This window comes from Xyrauchen texanus, chromosome 2 (genome assembly GCF_025860055.1).
Source record: "Xyrauchen texanus isolate HMW12.3.18 chromosome 2, RBS_HiC_50CHRs, whole genome shotgun sequence".
Classification (NCBI taxonomy): domain Eukaryota; kingdom Metazoa; phylum Chordata; class Actinopteri; order Cypriniformes; family Catostomidae; genus Xyrauchen; species Xyrauchen texanus.
Window position 1 is genome coordinate 8871311 of NC_068277.1, and position 19968 is coordinate 8891278.

General features: G+C 41.0%; 1 protein-coding gene across 1 annotated transcript in view; it reads right to left on the reverse strand.

Moving 5' to 3' along the window:
• Positions 1 to 292: 292 nt before the first annotated feature.
• The window catches only part of mmp15b (matrix metallopeptidase 15b), a 44548-nt gene continuing 24872 nt past the window's right edge, over positions 293 to 19968 (reverse strand). The window contains exons 7-11 of the mRNA XM_052149295.1: positions 17118 to 17338; positions 12605 to 12743; positions 7820 to 7970; positions 6649 to 6767; positions 293 to 5228 (exon numbers count right to left, since the gene is read on the reverse strand). Coding sequence (XP_052005255.1) covers positions 4747 to 5228; positions 6649 to 6767; positions 7820 to 7970; positions 12605 to 12743; positions 17118 to 17338 — 1112 coding nt within the window. The 3' untranslated portion in view covers positions 293 to 4746. The remainder of the gene's footprint in view (positions 5229 to 6648; positions 6768 to 7819; positions 7971 to 12604; positions 12744 to 17117; positions 17339 to 19968) is intronic.

Genomic DNA, 19968 nt, shown 5'->3' on the forward strand with positions numbered 1-19968 from the left:
AAATGGAGAAAATGCTATAAAACTACATTATCACATACTAACAAACAAATAAACAGACTGTATTGATTATTCATCAGTCATTGTCTACCACAATCATTGTTTTGTTATACAAAAATAATTAAAATAAAGAAGAATGAGACACAAACATACAAAGTAATACACTTTTATGACTTCTAGACTACTAAAAAAGTACTGTGGTGATGCCGTGGTACAATTATGGTATCTTATACCATGAGTAATATCATCATGCCCCATGATATTGAAGTGGTAAATGGCACTAAAATAATGGTAGTTTTCACAAAACATAATGAAAAAAAAAACGTGGTAATAGCATGATACTTTAAGTGTTAGATTAGGTTAAAAAGTCTCTGGAGTGAACATGGCCATAAAGGAGTGATAAGAGAAAGGGTTATAGTGGGAATAAAACAGGAATCAGACTTAAGGCTCTTAAAGAGAGTGAGCTGCTTTTCAGATATCCTTCAAGCCTGTTTATGTATTCTTCATTGATCTGGGCATAAGAAGGGGAAGGTAGAGGGCGTTGAGGGAGAGGCGGAAGAGCTTTTATGTCTGATTAACTCTCTTCGAAGCACTGCAAGGGGGGGGACTGACATCGCCTGGCAATGGTATTCGCCTGGATTCATCAGTGACGGCATTCAGATCATGACTGTCCCCTGTCTCCTCTGTTCTTTCAATAATATTTACCGAAGTGCTTTCTGCTTCACCTTGTCTGACAGGGCAATATTAATAAAACCTCTCTCCTCCTCGTCTCGCTTTCTTTGCAAAACTCTTACGCTGATTGTGAAGGGCAAATGACTGAAATCTTTCAGAGGCACCTTTAAAAAGCGTTGACTATTTGTTTTTCTCAACCGCGTCAGAGTACATATTGTCTTCTAAGGTTAGACGCTAGTCTAGTCTAACCAAAACACCACAAAAAGCAAACACAGACCTACCTAAAAGCAGTTTTATCTTACAATGTTAGGACTCTTGCCTAGTATATCACATCGGCATGATGAAAATTTGTGAATGAAACTGGAATCCTATTTCCGTCGCTGGTCTAAGAATGTGTTCCGAAAATAACCTGCAGACCCTGGTAACATGGGCTGTGGGATAGTGTGCCAGCAGGATTCCATAAAGGGATGGAATTGATACATATCGTACAGTACTTACCCAACCAGCTCAGCCTTAGGCCAAAAATAAGCTCAATGCAAGCATGCAAACGCAGATGCAAATACTTTGCACTGTTATCCCGTTGTACATATTGCATCACTAGTGGCACCAAACTAAACTGCAATCAGTTTCAGCAGCTTGACTGGAACAACATTGACTCGGGGACCACCTTTTTGTCCGGGAGTGTTTTGTAATTTGTTTAAACAATAATTATTGTTGGCAATTTTGTTTGTTTGGAGGCATTCGTGGTGCAGATTATACACCTCACATTTAAATCAGATTAAATCAATGTTTTTATTAAGATAGTGAGCTACAAACACGTTGACTTTAACTGTTGCTCTGCCATTGTAGTAGTTGACCTGAAAGAGAAAACGATTATTAACGATCCTGTAGAAGACGGAATTTGCACCACTTCCGTTGAGTGAAGCTGGCATCTCACTAGTGGACTCAAAACAACTTGATTTTGGACAAGGGTATCATACATTTCTATGTTTAGATCAGAGCATGACATCTGGTCAGTTCTTCAGTAAAAGAAGCAGCTTATTGGTCATTTGGCGATACCAAAAAAGCCCGTCCCAGTGACTAAATCATTTTTTAAAACTCGTAGCTATTTCAGATTCTGGAGCCATTAACTCAGCAGGAAGTTGAGTCAGTTTTGATTCAAGGAATTAATGACCTTCTGCTGGCACATGTTAAAGGCACGGTCACGCATACCTTCATACGGTGAAATTCCGTGGGCGAAATATAGTGATTTCAATGGGAATTCACGCAGTCGGGAATTTCGTGCAATGGACTTCGGGTGGCGGAGAATTTCCCCTCACGTTCAAGTTTGGTGAACTCTGACCAATGGTTTGGTAGTGACCTGTGTGTGCGGTGCTTCGTACACAGCTACACTTAATAATCACATTAGACAAGGATACATTTTACCGTACTGCATAAAGTGCGGCATTAAAAAGAGGCTCCTGACAATTGTATTTTTGCTGGTTTCACACATGCTCAAGGTTCACCCACGCTATCCCCGCGGAATTTCGCCATGCATAGGTATGTGTGACTGCGCCTTATTGCAAGCTCCAACTCCCTCCGACAGGCCAGCGATTATGTATATGAAATTTCAGCTGAAAAATCAGCTAGTGCGGCATCTAGTTTTAGGAATTACGCTGGATGCAAAGACACAAAATTGAACTTGCATGGATACAAACATGTTTTCATTTCATTTTTAGCCAAATCACTCTTGTCGCTTATTGTAGGATAAGTGGTCTACCATTAGAGGTTGTAATAGGGGGATGGCGCTCCAACGATGTGTGCCCAGGGGCTTGATGGGACTATGATCTGCCCCTGTATACCAAGGTATTGAATGATTAAAACGAGGGGACTGTCCTAGTGCAGCCTAGTTTTTCGAGTCTGTGCATCATCGACTGAACAGCATGCGGAAAATCTAAGTAAACCCTAGCCTTTACCCAAATAATGTACTATTGTATTTACAGTATGTGCTATTCCAAGGTACCATGAAACAATGTGTTTGCGTTCACATACATGCGCTAAGAATGTTTCAGCCTTAGCATAGGGAGCTGGCAGAGGGTTTATCCTAGCTGTGCCTGTTTATTGCTCTACCACCCTTAAAATCTTCCCCATCACTGTAACACAATCCAGCTCAGCCTTTGTACTAACACACTGCAAGCCGTCTCGCAAAGACTTTGGAGATAAGGTCTCTCCATCTTAACCCTTTCCTTTTGAACTCACACAGTTGTCCCGGCTTCTTTCTCTCTAGTCTTAGCCTACCTTGCAGTGTCGATGAGAGTGGCATTTCTTTGGTAGGGAGAACTTTGGGTTAGGGTTAGAAGAGATCAGCAATGCGTTTCACCCCCCTGCTGTTTTTAAAATGAGAGGATTATCTAACAATCCCTACAAGGCAAAAATGGGCCCCTCTAAAGTTTTTTATTTATAACTGGGCCCTGACTAGCTTGCTTGAGTATATTTCATGGAGTTTTAAAGTGGTGGTATGCATTTTATGGTTCTTTTTTCATATGTTCATTTGATTTAACAATGTAAAGCTGTTATATAAATATGCATATACACCCAACCAATAGCTATTACATAGAAGGTACTAGAAGATATTCTCTCAGCCTCCAAAGCCTTAAGATTTTTCAAAACCCCTACCGAGTATGCTGCCTTTTTTTAATTACAAATGAAAGCAACTCAAATGTCAAATGACAATACAATTACCACAGTATCACTGGACCAGTGGGGAGATAAAAACACACTAGCTTGTAATCAAGTGGTTAAAAGGGCTCTACAAATATGAACAAAACCACATACAACATGTTTGGTTGGCAGGACTAAGGCACAATTGTTAAAATAAATGCGTGGTTCAGCGAGGCAATAAAATTTGATTTTTGTTATGATCATGCAAGGTAAGCAAAATTCACAGGAAAGTCCCTAATTTATGATGTCGAAACAAAGAGCTATAGAGTATCAGGTAAAATTCAGTGAACACAATTTACTGGTTGGCTAACTAAGTCCAGTTGCTTGTGAATTAGTTTAATGGACATTCTATAGCAACCTGGATGACTGAAATAATTTGTGGACATACTAAAACAACTGTATTGTCTTTACAAATAAGTAGACAACCTGTGCCAGAATTACCAACATGGCGTCAGAAGTGAGATTCTACATCACAGGAGATGACAAATAGGAAGGGTGCAAACCAATCAATGACAGATTGAGTAATTGCAGGTTAGTAGGACATTAGATGAACAAATCCAATACCACATTCCCCATTACCTACATGTTAAATGAGCAAGAAAAAGGAACGAAGGAAAGAAACATGTAAATCCTAGTCTGGATTTCCAACAAGTATATTATGACTTGCCCATTCAGTAGGAAGACCACAGTTGAAAGTCATGGGAAAAGAAGAACGAAGGTAGTAATAATCCATCCTCAACATCCCTTTTCCTCTTTTTTTTGTTCTGCAAGACTGCTTGTCAGTTCCTCATTTACACTGTGATTGTACAACTAGATTGCTAATTGTTACCTCTCAAAAAGAAATTGAAAAACCCATAAATGAAAACATATTATGAATACGAAAAACTTAACACAAAATCAATGTGCAAAAATTACGATATAAATATACTAGTCATCATGTTAGAGAAGCACCATGGGAAGGGGAGTAAAGTGTGTACAGAGCCATCTTAAAACAGTGTCCTAACGAGATGTGACGAAATATGGCGAAAAAAAACAAACTCTATTTAAACGTTTTATCCAGCCACGACCACGGCAAGCGATGAACACAGTCGCTTGGTTTCTATTTTTCCGTCGTCGAAAAATCCTGTGAACTCTGGAAATCCTGCACATTGAACATCAAATTTGTTTTGACTGGCTATGATTGTGCGACGTTGCGCTGCAGTTTCGTGTTCAGTGTGGATGGACAAATTGCTTGTCGCTGGAATCTTGAATCGTGTCATGTTTGGTTAGGACACAGTGTAAGAGTGAGTGTTTATGTTGTGTTGCGTGTGTGTGCAAATAGTTTTTGGACGTATAAAATGAAAGTATGGGGAATCATGGCGGGATTAAAGTGACGGGTTAAACCCAGTCCTGCAGTGAACGTCTGCAGTGTACTAAATACTTGGGTGCTCCTTTCCTCTGTAGTGTGTTAATGATAGCGTAGATCAATCCTAAGATGCACAGCACTAGGACCAGCGGTACCGTCACCATGATGATATTTATGGTGCGCTCGGTCTCATCTATCTTCAAAACTACGTCCACCTCATTTGTTTCCTCTTCGGTCTCTTCTTTGTAGTCAACATCATTAGTGTTGCCCTGCTCTTTTTCCTTCTCCTTTTCCTTTTCCTTGTCTTTGTCTTTGTCTCGCCCTGCATCCGGGTTAAAAGGTGGGTGTTCGGGCAACTTGCGTCCTGGGTCCACGTCTGTGTCTCTGTCGGGATCAAGGTCCACATTACAGCCCATGAAGTCTCTCAGAATGGACTTTGGGTAGCCTGGCTCGCTCTTCATTCTGTGGTTATCGAATTTCCAGTACTTTGCACCCTTGTAGAAGTACGTATAAGCTGTGTGAGAAAGAACAGGGTTGGACAGTGCAAGCTGTGCTTAGTGCATCACTGACAAGTCAAATAAATTAATTTAGCTCGTCTGTTCATTACCTCATTGATGACAAAATGAAAAAATATATATATTTCATACAGTTAGGCTTAACCATAGCTTACCCTTCACGTGTAATATCCACAGAAAAAAATTCACCTCAATTAGTAAAAACATATTAATTAAATAAATTAAATAAATCACTGAGCGACAAGGCTGGGATAAACATTCAAATATACACTGTTTCGAAAGGATTGGCACAAGTTTTAAACATTACACATGTCGGGGCCTGGGTAGCTCAGCGAGTATTGACGCTGACTACCACCCCTGGAATCACGAGTTCGAATCCAGGGCATGCTGAGTGACTCCAGCCAGGTCTCCTAAGAAACCAAATTGGCCCGGTTGCTAGGGAGGGTAGAATCACATGGGGTAACCACCTCGTGGTCGCTATAATGTGGTTCTCGCTCTCGGTGTGGTGTGTGGTGAGTTGTGTGTCGATGCCGTGGAGAATAGCATGGGCATCCACATGCGCTACGTCTCCGCGGTAACGCGCTCAACAAGCAACGTAAAAAGAAGCGTGGATTGACAGCCTCAGATGCGGAGGCAACTGAGTTTCGTCCTCCACCACACGGATTGAGGCGAGTCACTACGCCACCACGAGGACTTGGGAGTGCATTGGGAATTGGGCATTCCAAATTGGGGAGCAATGGGGAGGGAAAAAATAAATAACGTTACACATGTAAGCATGCCACTACTGTGATTAAAATCACTTACTAAACCTGTCTGTGCAAAGTTATATGCAATATTTAAACTCCTGTCATGACTGTGTAAAGCCAGTAAACCCTGTAACTTTTGCATGATAAATGCAAGGATACCAGAAACCGACCGTTTAAATTGAAAGAAAGAGAGAGGGGGGTAAAAAAAAAAAGAGCTGCACATTTCTGCTTTTAAGGGATAGTTCACCCAAAAATGATAATTCTCTCATCATTTACCCTTATACCATCTCAAACTTGTATGACTTGTTTTATTCTGTGGAACAAAAACAAAGATTTTTAGAAGAATATCTCCGCTTTGTAGGTCTATCCAATGCGAGTGAATGGTGGCCAGATCTTTGAAGGTATAAAAGTAATCCATATGACTCCAGTGGTTTTATACCCCAAATGTTGCTTCAAAATGGAAATGCCCTTTCAGTGATATACAGTTAGTGTTTCCCAATATAATCAAACCACATTTCTTCCATTACTTTCTCTCACAGCCTTTGTCCCATTGTCACAGTTGTTGATTGATCTGATCATCCCCTCCCACCTATCCTTTACATTAAGATGATGTCATTGGATGACCCCCCCACCCCCACCCCAACCCAACACACCATTTCACTCTCTGACTCACCTCCATCATCACTGAGGAAGGCCCCTTTGGGAGAGGACGGCACAGAAGTGCCCCACACACTAATTGGTTTAGGGTAGTCCTGATCTGCAGCTCGAGAGTGCTCATTAAAGCGCCAGTACCTGCAATTCAACAGCATTGTTTAAACAAACAGTTCAATGGGAATCATTCTGCCTTTCCTTAATGGAAAAACAGGAAACTATACAGCAACCCCATTTGCACCTGGTATTAAAGGAATATTCCATGTTCAAGTCAACTGACCGCATTTGTGGCAAAATTTTGATTTCGTCCCCCCCCCGATTCTTTAAAAAAAGCACTTACAATGGTGGTCAATCCGTAAATGTTAAAATACTCACTGTTTCAACAGTATAGCCACAAGACATAAACACTATGCACAACTAAATTTCCATGACGACGTAACACCTTAAACTCTAAAACCATTAATCGACCGTAAAAACAACAATTTAAACAACTTTAGAGCTCAAATAATCCAGGTGTTTTAACAGAAGAATTTATGCAAGTGCTTTTATACACTTATAAGTGTCACATTTCTGCCTTTGATCTTTCAAAAAATTGGCCTCATTCATTTCCATTGTAAGTGCCTCACTCTAACCTCTATTTTTCTTTGTTTTTAGGAGGTATGAGTCAAAATAATTTTTTGTGGTAATCAACATTATGCCACAAAATCTGTCAATTGAGCCTAACTTGTATTGAACCTAGAATATTCCTTTAACATCCATTGCGCATGATCTGCTCACATTATAGTGATGCATCCTAACGCATCCTAAACAACACAGAAGGACCGCCTACGCACATTAAATGCTATTATCTCTCCAAAATGGGTTTTAAAATTTGCTGGCTGGGTACGATTTTAAAAGAATAATATTTGCAAGACATATTAAGTGAAATATGAAGTCGTAATCAGAAACCCTTCCCACAAAGAAATCCGATCACAAGTGGTCATTGGAAAAGCATTTGCGGCATGCTAATACCAGGTGTAAAAAGCAATCTGTCTCGGCTGACCACTTGTGATCGGATCACCCGAGACGGAGGCTAATACCAGGTGTAAACAGGGCCAGTAAATCAACAAAACAGCTCAAGGTATTAATTAGACAATAAACCTTAGAGATTTCTTTGAAAGAGCAAAAAAAAAAAAACAAGACCATTCTCTCACCAGTCTCCTTTGAAGTAGTAAGTGAATCCAGAAGGCTCCCACCAGATTGCTGTATCTATCTTGTCATAGGGGATATCTCGGCCGTAGTCAATCAGCTCTTGAGGGTAACCAGGCTCCAGATTGGCTTCCCTAAACAACCAATACTGACTTCCTACAGGTGGAGGGACAAAAAGAGAGCGAGCTTGATGAAGGCAGAAGCGATAAACCTAAAATATAATCATGCAATGGCAACAACGGCAAAAATTGCTGAAATTTATTTGAATTTCAGCAATTCTGTGTAAATGTAATATTCCATTGTGTACAGCAGCCCAAAAAAGCATGTAGACACTTAGCCTGTCAGAAATCAGAGAGGTTCAGGACCCAAGCGCAGTTAAAAACAAAGGAATATATTAATACAAACAAAAGTGCAAAAATGAAACCAAAACTCCCACAAGGGGGAAAAACAATAAATGTAAACAACAATAAATGTAAACAACAAAGGGGAAAAATACAAAGTAAATATAATCCAGGCTGGGGAAAATGAATGGGGGACGGGATACCCGGACTGACCGTACCAAACAGGAGCAAGGTAGGGGAACAGGACCGACAAGGAATGTGGCCATACACATATACAAGACTGACTGGAAAACAAGCACAAGATGAACTGGCCGCTGGACAGCACATGAGGAGGCTAAAATAGGGAGAGAAATCAACAGGTTAAAGAGAAAGGGCAGATGAGACTAATAAACGAATAATGGGAAAACAAGGAGGTGGGGTGTGACGTCAGACTGAGAGACACATGGCAATACAGAAACAAAACAAAGCCACGTGCTCTCAAAAGACAACAAAACACCTGAATGGCATGAACGTACATCGGCTAGACAAGAAGGGAATATATACGCTCATGCCAACCGACAGAACAGACAAGAGAATGCACAGCAACACCAAACAAAGCGATGCCACGCATTCCCACACTAAAAAAAACCATGCGATGTACACAACAGGCGAAAAAACTTGACAGGTACCAGTACGAGAGCTGGGCCACACACACACCCCCGACACACACCAGACCAGAGTGACCGAACCTCAGCACAACGTGAAGACAGCTCAAATGCGCAAAGCAAGCGCACCGCATGTCCGCGCCGGCGAGAGACAGACATAAATTATTGATGCGAGTGCATGCCGCCAAGAGAAGCGCAATGCACTCACGTCAACACATGGAACATGAGTGTCTGGATCCCGACACAGACTGAGACCGAAACCGAACCAGACAGGAAGTCAGGACATGAAACAAGACAGACCGAAGAGCGCACAGCGAGAAATCACAACCGGACCCATGTGCTCACACAAAGACAGCACACAAACACAAGACAGACATGGGATGGTGATGCCAAGGTCCTGTCAGACAAAAACGTCTAGGTTACGGATGTAACCTCCGTTCCCTGATGGAGGGAACGAGACGTTGTATCCCCTAGTGTCGCTTCTTCAACACACCGTCGAAGTGAACGACAGACGGGGAACGTCTAGGTTACGGATGTAACAGAGGGAACGAGACGTTGTGTCCTCCCGGCCACGTGGCTGAGCCGAGCCACTGTAGTGGCCAGACCATTTCCGGCTCCTCAGAAAAATCCTGAATGAACTCCACGTATTTGCTCACTTTTATGCCCGTATATCTGGGGGCGGGGTATGCAAATACTGTCCGCCTAATTCCCATTGGCCTTTTTTAATAGATCAGAGGCATATTCGGCACTCAAGAGAGACCCCTAGTGTCGCTTCTTTGACACAATGTCGAAGTGAGCAACAGACAGGGAACCCAGACTGACCGGACAGTGACATAGCCAGGCTTAATAAAGCATGAATGTCTTTGCATTATATCGAAAAATATCAGAACAAGTGGCATTTATTTTAAAGACTGACAGCCCAGGCACACTTTTCAAGCAAAACATTAGACAAAAAGAATTTGTAAGGTTTCAAATTATACAAAAATAGGTATTTTGTTCAAAATTAGGACAATGTCCTTAAATAATGTGATGAAATACACCTGTAGTTACTCTGCTAGGTGCAACTGTGTTAACTTGAGGCGAACTGACTTCATACTGTATATCCACTAAAAATCACCTTCTCTATAGCAGTGGTTCCCAACCCTGTTCCTGGAAGCTCCCAAACACTGCACATTTTGTATATCTCCCTAATCAAACACACCTGATTCAACTCATCAGCTTGTTAGTGGAGACTCCAAGACCAAAACTGGGTGTGTCAGATAAGGTAGATATACAAAATGTGCACTGTTGGGGAGCCTCCAGGAACAGGGTTGGGAACCACTATAGAGAAAAGGTCTAGCATTATTTGCTTGCAGATACAACTTGCTGTGATATTTTGTTATCTAATACAAAGACATTCAGACATTTTTAAGTGTCCAAATACTTTTTGGGGCCACCATATATCTGCATAATATCACAGTGCTCTCCAGATATTGGTCTGGTATTAAAATGAGAAAATAGCACATATAAGAGCACTAACAAAGAAAAAAACAGCTTTACATTAAGAGGGCTTCTGGGCACTTTTTAGCTGGTTAGGCTGGGAGGCCAACTTTAACCAGCTAAGACCAGCAAACCATCTTAGGTTGGTTTCAGATGCTTTGTTTCCAGCTTAGTTGAAGGCAGTTTCTCAAAAAAATCTGAAGTTAAAAAAATGGCCTACAGAAATGTGACAGAGTTGGAAAACAAGAGGAAACAAGAGAAAAGGAGGAGGAACAGGGCAACAACATTCAGTGGTTAACAGGATTTCATGGTGCATGTACAGGGACTTTCCCCACCTTGTAGTCATAGGAACTCCAACTGCATTACAGAACTGTTTATTCTCTTGAAAAACAAATAACTGCAATATAACACTGCAAAAGATGCACCAACAGTGTGGTTTTGGTTCGAATCCCACATTTTTGTGGTCAAAGTAACGACAGTGCATTGCATTGAGCCGTAACCAAAACATCAGGACAAGCTTCAATTTTTATGATTTTACAGTATGGCAGACACCGAGGCACCATCCTCATGGACCCGGTTTGATTCAACTGGCCCTTTTCCAAGTCTAACCGTTGCTGTCAGCATCTGCTAGAACCGCTAGCTGACGCAATGGCCTCGCCTCACAAACAGATGTTGCGCCCCAAGTTTTTTGCTCCCCTGGTTTCTCTAGAATGGCGGAAATCCAAATGTAAGTCTTGCCGATGACATCACTGTGCCCTAAACACTAAAGGGGAGCCAGCTTTCCTAAAGTGTAGCAAATACACAGACTTTGGCAAAAAACATGTTCTTACTACTTGTCTGCCTCGAGATACGCCTAGACATCTTTACTAGGACGTTATTATGGAGTATTATGGAGTGGTGGTGGTGTGGTGGGCTAAACACTAAACTGTTAAGCAGAAGGTTGTCTGTTCGTTCCCCACAGCCACCACCATTGTGTCCTTGAGCAAGGCACTTAACTCCAGGTTGCTCCAGGGGGATTGCCCCTGTAATAAGGGCTTTGTAAGTCACTTTGGATAAAAGCATCTGCCAAATGCATAAATGTAAATGTAAATGCTATTAGATGTCTGAGATGTTTTAAGGCTGAATTGTATTCGTTCAGGCATCCGCGCAAAAGAAGCATTACGCAAATTTAGTCATCAGCAGAGTGCTCGAGCACTGAACGCCTGCAGTCGTAGCACAAATGCGGCAACCACATCGCACAAAGTCAAATGAAGTATACTTTGAAAGGCTAGTTTTTGACTGTACGCAGACACTAAGTGTTCGTGTCAAAAACGAAGTATACTTTGGGCTTTAATGGTAAATGGTGTTGATGGTCCGTATAACAAATGTGTGAAACCTCACTGTTTCAGGGTTTTGATTTTAGTCTACTGAGATAAACAATAGACTTGTATGCTTTTAGGGGATAGTCCATCTGATTCCGATATTATGTTGGAGTCAATTCCAGACTTACAGTATTTTCTCAATTCTTAAGAAAAAACGGGAGGCAAAGTGAAAGCTTACGATAAACAGAGCAATATAAAGCATTCTTTACACTATTTATTGATTCCTCTGAGCGGAGTTTATACCAAGCTTTGGAGTCGACTTTCGATTTACGACAATTCCCATTAATTCCCATCGAAGAATTTACTTTTTGAAATAGACTCCCAGCCCTACCTCTGCTCCATAATTTTCAGTAAATAATAACTTTTTCACTTTTCAAATGATTACATTTCAATTTGATCTCCGCAATGTATCACTACAGTATGGATCCAGAAGACTTCAGGAATATAGCACAAGAGTCGTATGGACTACTTTTTTATTACTTTTATGGTGATTATTTGTCCTTTTTGGAGCCTGTCAGCAACAGATCACTGTCTACTTTCATTGTATGGAAAAGAACAACTTAGAGATTCTGTTATTTCCCTTTGTGAAAACAGGAGAAAGTCAAATGGGTATGGAACAACATCAACTTTTTGGCCTTTGTGGGCTAACGATTCCTTGTTGAAGCTCCAAAATTTGCCTCCCACACCAAAAAATCCACATCTTTTCAAACTCTGTAAAATCCATCAGCCTAAACACATAACTGGATGATGGAAATCAAGGGCACTTCCTCTACTTAATGACAAACATCAAAATCAATAGCCATTTCTAATGTGAAAAGCATTTAAATCTGACATAATTCTGCCAGCCTGGGTAATGATCTCTCTCACAAATATAAAGATTTTATGGCCTATACCGCCAACATATTAACTTTCAGAGAGCACAGAGCAATATCCGTGGTAAAGTGCAGTCAGGAAGGGAAAAATACCTTTGAAAAACACAAATCGGCCATCATGCCGTTCATACGCTGCATCAATGTCTCCCGGCAGACCCCTCCAGAAGTGTCCAATAGGCATGGGGTAGTTATCTAGCACTCTGTTCCGCCTCACTCTCCAGAACCATCGACCCTGAGGAGATAAAAAAACATAAATCAGTGACCAGATGCTGATGGTTCTGAAAGGTTTATTAGTGGCATAGATGAACATGTGCAGCTGTAGTACTGCTCACAATCAGAGGTTCTGGTTCTGCTTGAGACCAAGAAACCAAGTTTATTTGTACATGTCTCTGCCAAGCCACTGTGTTAGGTCATCAAGGCCAACAAACTGTCCCGCACATGCTCCAAATCCTCAACACAAAAAAATAGTTTTTACTGGAAGAGAATCAAGCCACAATAAAGAGGAACAAGGAAGTTGGAAACACAGAATTACGCCTTTCGCCAAATATTTTTCATCTATTCATTAGCTACAGTAAACATCGGTCTAGTCCAATATACCCAACCAAAGAGCACATTGCATATTATAACTCTCCACAACTACAAAACATACAATTTGATGGACAAGACTGAGGATTTTAGTTAATTGAAAATGGGATCATGTAAAGATTGCATTCAGGCTATAATGTTATTACACGTATCCACCAGAAGAGGTTGCTTGTTCTTAGCAGACCTGCTGATCACTGTAGGATTCTAGCATGCAACATTTTACACTTGTTCATCATTTGTAAATTAAATTGAGCAAATTTTCCCTCAGCTAGTCAGCGAGCTAGAGCGCACTGATGTTAATGTACGCAGGGTAAACCCATGCCTTTTGTTTGCCTGGATACAAAAATCTGTCATTAAAGATTTCAATTCGATTCGCCATTACAACACCACTGATCAACTGATCAAAGACCAGCGCTGCTCTCCTCACAGATGTAATGGTAAAATATATCGCCGTCAAAACTTTTTACAAAATCCGTGACAGCACAAGGATCACCAAAGTCATCTTATTCTGTTTCGCTCATGCTTGCATAAAACGCAAACGTAGTTAGTTTTGCTATTGAGCTATTAAGAGTCTGATTGTTGGAAAATCTTGCAAATAATGAGAATATTCTCAATATTCTCTGATGCACGGAACCGTTCACTCCGTGCATGTTGCGGGGCAGGTGTGACGCTGAAATGTTTTGTATTAATGCACTGAAATGTTATGTTTGCATATCCAGTATTGTTATTGATGATAATATTTGGATTTTGGTGATAATGTTTAGATTTTAACTAACACCCATGAGCTGTTTTATGAGGTGGGGTTGAAAATGTTTTCATTTGTGTGTTGCAAATGTACAGACAATGCAAATGAGATTCATTGTCTTGAAAAATGGGTAGCTCAGCGAGTATTGACACTGACTACCACCCCTGGAGTCGGAGGCATGCTGAGTGACTTCAGCCAGGTCTCCTAAGCAACCAAATTGGCCCGGTTGCTAGGGAGTGTAGAGTCACATGGGCTAACCTCCTCGTGGTCACGATTAGTGGTTCTCGCTCTCAATGGGGCACATGGTAAGTTGGGTGTGGATCGCGGAGAGTAGCATGAGCCTCCACATTTTGTGAGTCTCCACAATGAGCCCCGTAATAAGATGCACGGATTGACTGTCTTAGAAGTGGAGGCAACTGGGACTTGTCCTCCGCCACCCAGATTGAGGTGAGTAACCGCGCCACCGTGAGGACCTACTAAGTAGAGGGAATTGGGAGAAAAAAGGGCTAAAACATTTTAAAAAAATTTTTTAATTAATTATAAAAGCACACTGCATTAGTTGTGCAAAAATTACCCACAATATGGAAATTGAGTAAGGGGGTGAACATGGTGAGTGCGCATTTGTAATCCGGCCACTTGGTAGAAAGGAGAAAAAATGTTGGCCCTCGCCACCTTCAAAGTCGCCTATCCTTTGTCTACATCCTTGTGATGTACAATCCCCATTGAAATCAATGGATTCAAAGCATTCTCTGGCAGCGTAAACTCTTGCGCGTAGGTTTCCTAAAGCGTTAAGATATTATACTTTGTGTTAGGGATATTGGTCAAATCAGTTTGTTTAAATTCAAAGCAATAGTAATAATGCACATGCATACATTCTATACAGATGCAGACACAAAAGGATCATGTACACCTACACACAAACACACGCTGTTTCCTTTACACATGTCTGTAATAATCTTCTCCATCACTATGGGTTTCTGCCAAGACTTTCAGAATATTTCAAAATGACCTCAAATTAGAACCAGAGCCAGCTATGAGGCCAACAAACTCTAAATATATCCTGCCTTCTTCCTCCACACCCCTAAACCCCTTACTCCTAACAAACACACGCATGCACACAAACACTCCAATTCACCAGCAAAGCACACCTCGTTCTTGCATGGAAAAATACAATCTAGCATAAGGGAACTGGCTGGATTGTTTATACAGTGCTTGAGGAATGGCCTTGATTCAATATAATAGATAACTTTACCACTGCAGGCGGTTAAACAGTAACACCTGTGACACCTGTAGCAAAAGTCCATTAAAAATCTCCAACAAATTGTTCTAGATAGTATGACCAGTAAGGTTTGCCTTTGGCTCACCACATGCTGTGAGAAGACTTTTAAAAATGCTAATTATTCATAATTAGACCCAAACGTTTTAGACAATAGTGAGGGAAATCTCCAATCTCTCTTTAAAATCTATACTACCATTTAAAAGATTGGACCTACTTGAATTAATTTAATCATTTAATGCATTTAACCTCAAGCCATCCCAGATGGGTGTGACTTTCTTCTGCACAACACAAAAAAGAATTTTAGAAGAATTTCTCAGCTTTGTAAGTCCATACAATGCAAGTGAATGGTGACCAGAACTTTAAAGCTCCAAAAGCATATAAAGGCAGCTTAAAAGTAATCCGTAAGACTCCAGTGGTTAAATCCATGTCTTCAGAAGCGATTTGAGTGCATATTGCCACCTACTGGGTAGGGAAAATAATTTATAGCAAAAAAGGACTTTTATTGATCTGATCTAAATATGATCTGTTTTTCACCCACACCAATCAAATAGCTTCTGTAGATAGATTTAACCACTGGAGTAAGACTCAATACTCAAACCAGCCCGTCTGGTACCAACAATCATCCATGCGATTATCTAATCAGCCAATTGTGTGGCAGCAGTTCAGTGCGTAACATCATGCAGATATGGGTCAGGAGCTACAGTTAATGTTCACATCAACCATCAGGATGGAGAAAAAATGTGATCTCGGTGATTTGGACTGTGGCATGATAGCTGGTGCCAGACGGGCTGGTTTGAGTTTTTCTGTAACTGTTGATCTCCTGGGAATTTCACACACAACAGTCTCTAGAATTTACTCAGAATGGTGCCAAAAACAAAAAACATCCAGTGAGCGGCAGTTCTGTGGATGGAAACACTTACTTGATGAGAGAGGTCAACAGAGAATCAACAGATTGGTTCGAACTGACAAAGTCAACGGTAACTCAGAAAACCACTCTGTACAATAGTGCTGAGAAGAATGCGGGTTGGTGCTGTTTTGGCGGCAAGAGGGGGACCTACACAACATTAGGCAGGTGCATTTTTGTGGACAATTAAAAATTGTGCCAACATATGAATCACTTGAAAGATATATTGTATTATGTTCTTTAAAAAAACACTACTTTTGTAAACTCTACAGTGAGTAAGGAATTGCAGCAGAGAAGTCATTATTTTGTAATAATGACTAGCTGATCATACATTATCCAACTTTTACACTTACCTAACAAGTCATTTAGGAAGTTGAAATTATTTTGTTATGTGAGAAGAGCACAGAGTGCTACGAGAGACATGAAGCTAGCACAGTACAGGGTTGCCAAGCTCAAAATAATTCAAACATTTTATAATTTAAACAAAATACAAAAATATTTTACCGCAGTGTGCCACGATTGATGAATCAAAATAAAGTATTCCAGAGAGCTATGTCATGATTCATTGTATTATTTGTTGTACTGTCTTATTAAAAAAATAGCATTGTGTTCAGACTGGATGATTTCCATTACTGTTTCTTACAGTAAGGAGCATCTAATCACAGTCACCCAACATTGAGAATAATGAGATTACAGAGACACAATCTTTGCACTATTCATGAGAACTGGGGTGAAAAATGTGCATATTTTTCATGGCAAACATTTTTAATAGTCTTAAAAAATAGGCTTTATTTTCTTTATAAAAAATATAATTTCTTATTTTGTCATTTGATTTTGGTGTGAGTAATAACCTGGACATGTTCTTGATTCGGCTTTGGGCGATTCTTTCATCTATCCTGAACACAATCAACCATTCACACACTGAGCAAAGCAGCTTGACTTTCACTCAATTATACAGTTAGCTAACAAGTTACAGTATGTCATACTTACAGTCGCAATATCAGTGCATATGTGATGTCACAGAAGCTACACTTGGACATAATTGCAACACTCATTTAATCAGGGAACTGAATAGCAAAGATCTCCAGCTCACCTTAAAAACAAACATCTCTCCTCTGAGCATGGTGACGGTGTCAAAATTGCCTTCACAGATGTTTGGGCCATAGTGATCTGGGCGGTCAGTGGTTCGAGGCCTATCCGGCCGATGAGGAGGAGCTCCGGGAGGGTTCTTAGGAGGGTACCTAGGGTCAGGCTGGGCTGGTCGCCGAGGGGTCACGGTGGGGAGAGCCTGAGTGGGAGAACTGCTAGGGGGTCCTAAAAGAGAGAGAGAAGATGAAACGGATGAAAGAGGTTGTTCAAACCCTTAACCTCAAGTATGAACAATAGTAATGCTTTCAATAGAAAACTGATTTGTGAATGTGCCATGATATGACCAAGAGTTTTGCTACTGAAGTGGAAATGAGGCCTATTCCCCCACAGCCAAAACTACCCTCCTACAAAAGACAAAAACTACTGTAAACATTATTGATGTCTACAGAGAATTTCATAGGCATGCCATGTTAATGGCAAAGTACACCAACATTCAACACAAAAACAAACATTTTAATTTTACACCATAAGTCTGAGTGCAAGTAAAACCACAAAGTGTAAACCAAAGCATAACAAAACAAACACTTTTATAACAGCACATGTGTCGAATGACTCTGGACCAGACTGAACCAGAAAACAGTTTGAACTGATATACAGATACAATAAAATTTTTACAAGTGAAGTTTATATTAGATACACTATACAACAATCTATTATTATAAATTATTTTAACGCTCACATACTTGCATATTGTGAGAAGAAGGACGGAATGATTAACTAGTTTAATGCCAAGGCTTTTAGAAAATTCAAGGACAAATAAAAAGCACAGGATACAATTTAAATTAGGTGTCATTACCTACAAAGTTAGTAACCATTTAGTACAATGTACATATTACGTAAATAGGTGTTGATGCTTTGTACTTACATTTACATTTCTTGCATTTAATTACATCTGTATTTAACCCTAACCCTAAACCAAACCCAACACAACCCTTAGCCAAAACCCTTACCCTACACAACACTTACACTAGACCCTAAACCTTACCCTAAACCATAACCCTACCCAACACTTACCCTAAACCCTTACCCTACCCAACACTTACCCTAGACCCTAACCCGTACCCTAAACCATAACCCTACCCAACCCTTACCCTAAACCCTTACCCTACCCAACACTTCCCCAAGACCCTAACCCATACCCTAAACCATAACCCTACCCAACCCTTACCCTAAACCCTTACCCTACACAATACTTACCCTAGACCCTACCCAACACTTACACTAGACCCTAACCCGTACCCTAAACCATAACCCTACCCAACCATTACCCTAAACCCTTACCCTACCCAACACTTACCCTAGACCCTAAACCGTACCCTAAACCATAACCCTACCCAACCCTTACCCTACACAATACTTACCCTAGACCCTACCAAACACTTACCCTAGACCCTAACCCATACCCTAAACCATAACCCTACCCAACCATTACCCTAAACCCTTACCCTACCCAACACTTACCCTAGACCCTAACCCATACCCTAAACCATAACCCTACCCAACCCTTACCCTAAACCCTTACCCTACACAATACTTACCCTAGACCCTACCCAACACTTACACTAGACCCTAACCCGTACCCTAAACCATAACCCTACCCAACCATTACCCTAAACCCTTACCCTACCCAACACTTACCCTAGACCCTAACCCGTACCCTAAACCATAACCCTACCAACCCTTACCCTACACAATACTTACCCTAGACCCTACCCAACACTTACCCTAGACCCTAACCCATACCCTAAACCATAACCCTACCCAACCATTACCCTAAACCCTTACCCTACCCAACACTTACCCTAGACCCTAACCCGTACCCTAAACCATAACCCTACCCAACCCTTACCCTAAACCCTTACCCTACCCAACACTTACCCTAGACCCTAACCCATACCCTAAACCATAACCCTACCCAACCATTACCCTAAACCCTTACCCTACCCAAAACTTACCCTAGACCCTAACCCGTACCCTAAACCATAACCCTACCCAACCCTTACCCTAAACCCTTACCCTACCCAACACTTACCCTAGACCCTAACCCGTACCCTAAACCATAACCCTACCCAACCATTACCCTAAACCCTTACCCTACCCAACACTTACCCTAGACCCTAACCCGTACCCTAAACCATAACCCTACCCAACCCTTACCCTAAACCCTTACCCTACCCAACACTTACCCTAGACCCTAACCCATACCCTAAACCATAACCCTACCCAACCATTACCCTAAACCCTTACCCTACCCAACACTTACCCTAGACCCTAACCCGTACCCTAAACCATAACCCTACCCAACCCTTACCCTAAACCCTTACCCTACACAACACTTACCCTAGATCCTAACCCGTACCCTAAACCATAACCCTACCCAACACTTACCCTACCCAACACTTACCCTAGACCCTAACCCATACCCTAAACCATAACCCTACCCAACCATTACCCTAAACCCTTACCCTACCCAACACTTACCCTAGACCCTAACCCGTACCCTAAACCGTAACCCTACCCAACCATTACCCTAAACCCTAACCGTACCTCAACCTCAGTAGCAGCAAATGTGAATCTTGTGAGAATTTTGCAGAACAACATTTACCATGGTATTGTATGTATTTTTACATTAGTACACATCAGTTAAAGACATATAATATAAAGTGGGTCCAAAGTGCATAAAAATCATCATGATGTTGCTGAATTTGAGATCGTCAACAAAATTATTACAAATATTTTTTAGATTTATCACCCAGCCCTAATGATAGTCAATATGCCACAGCTCTGAATAAACA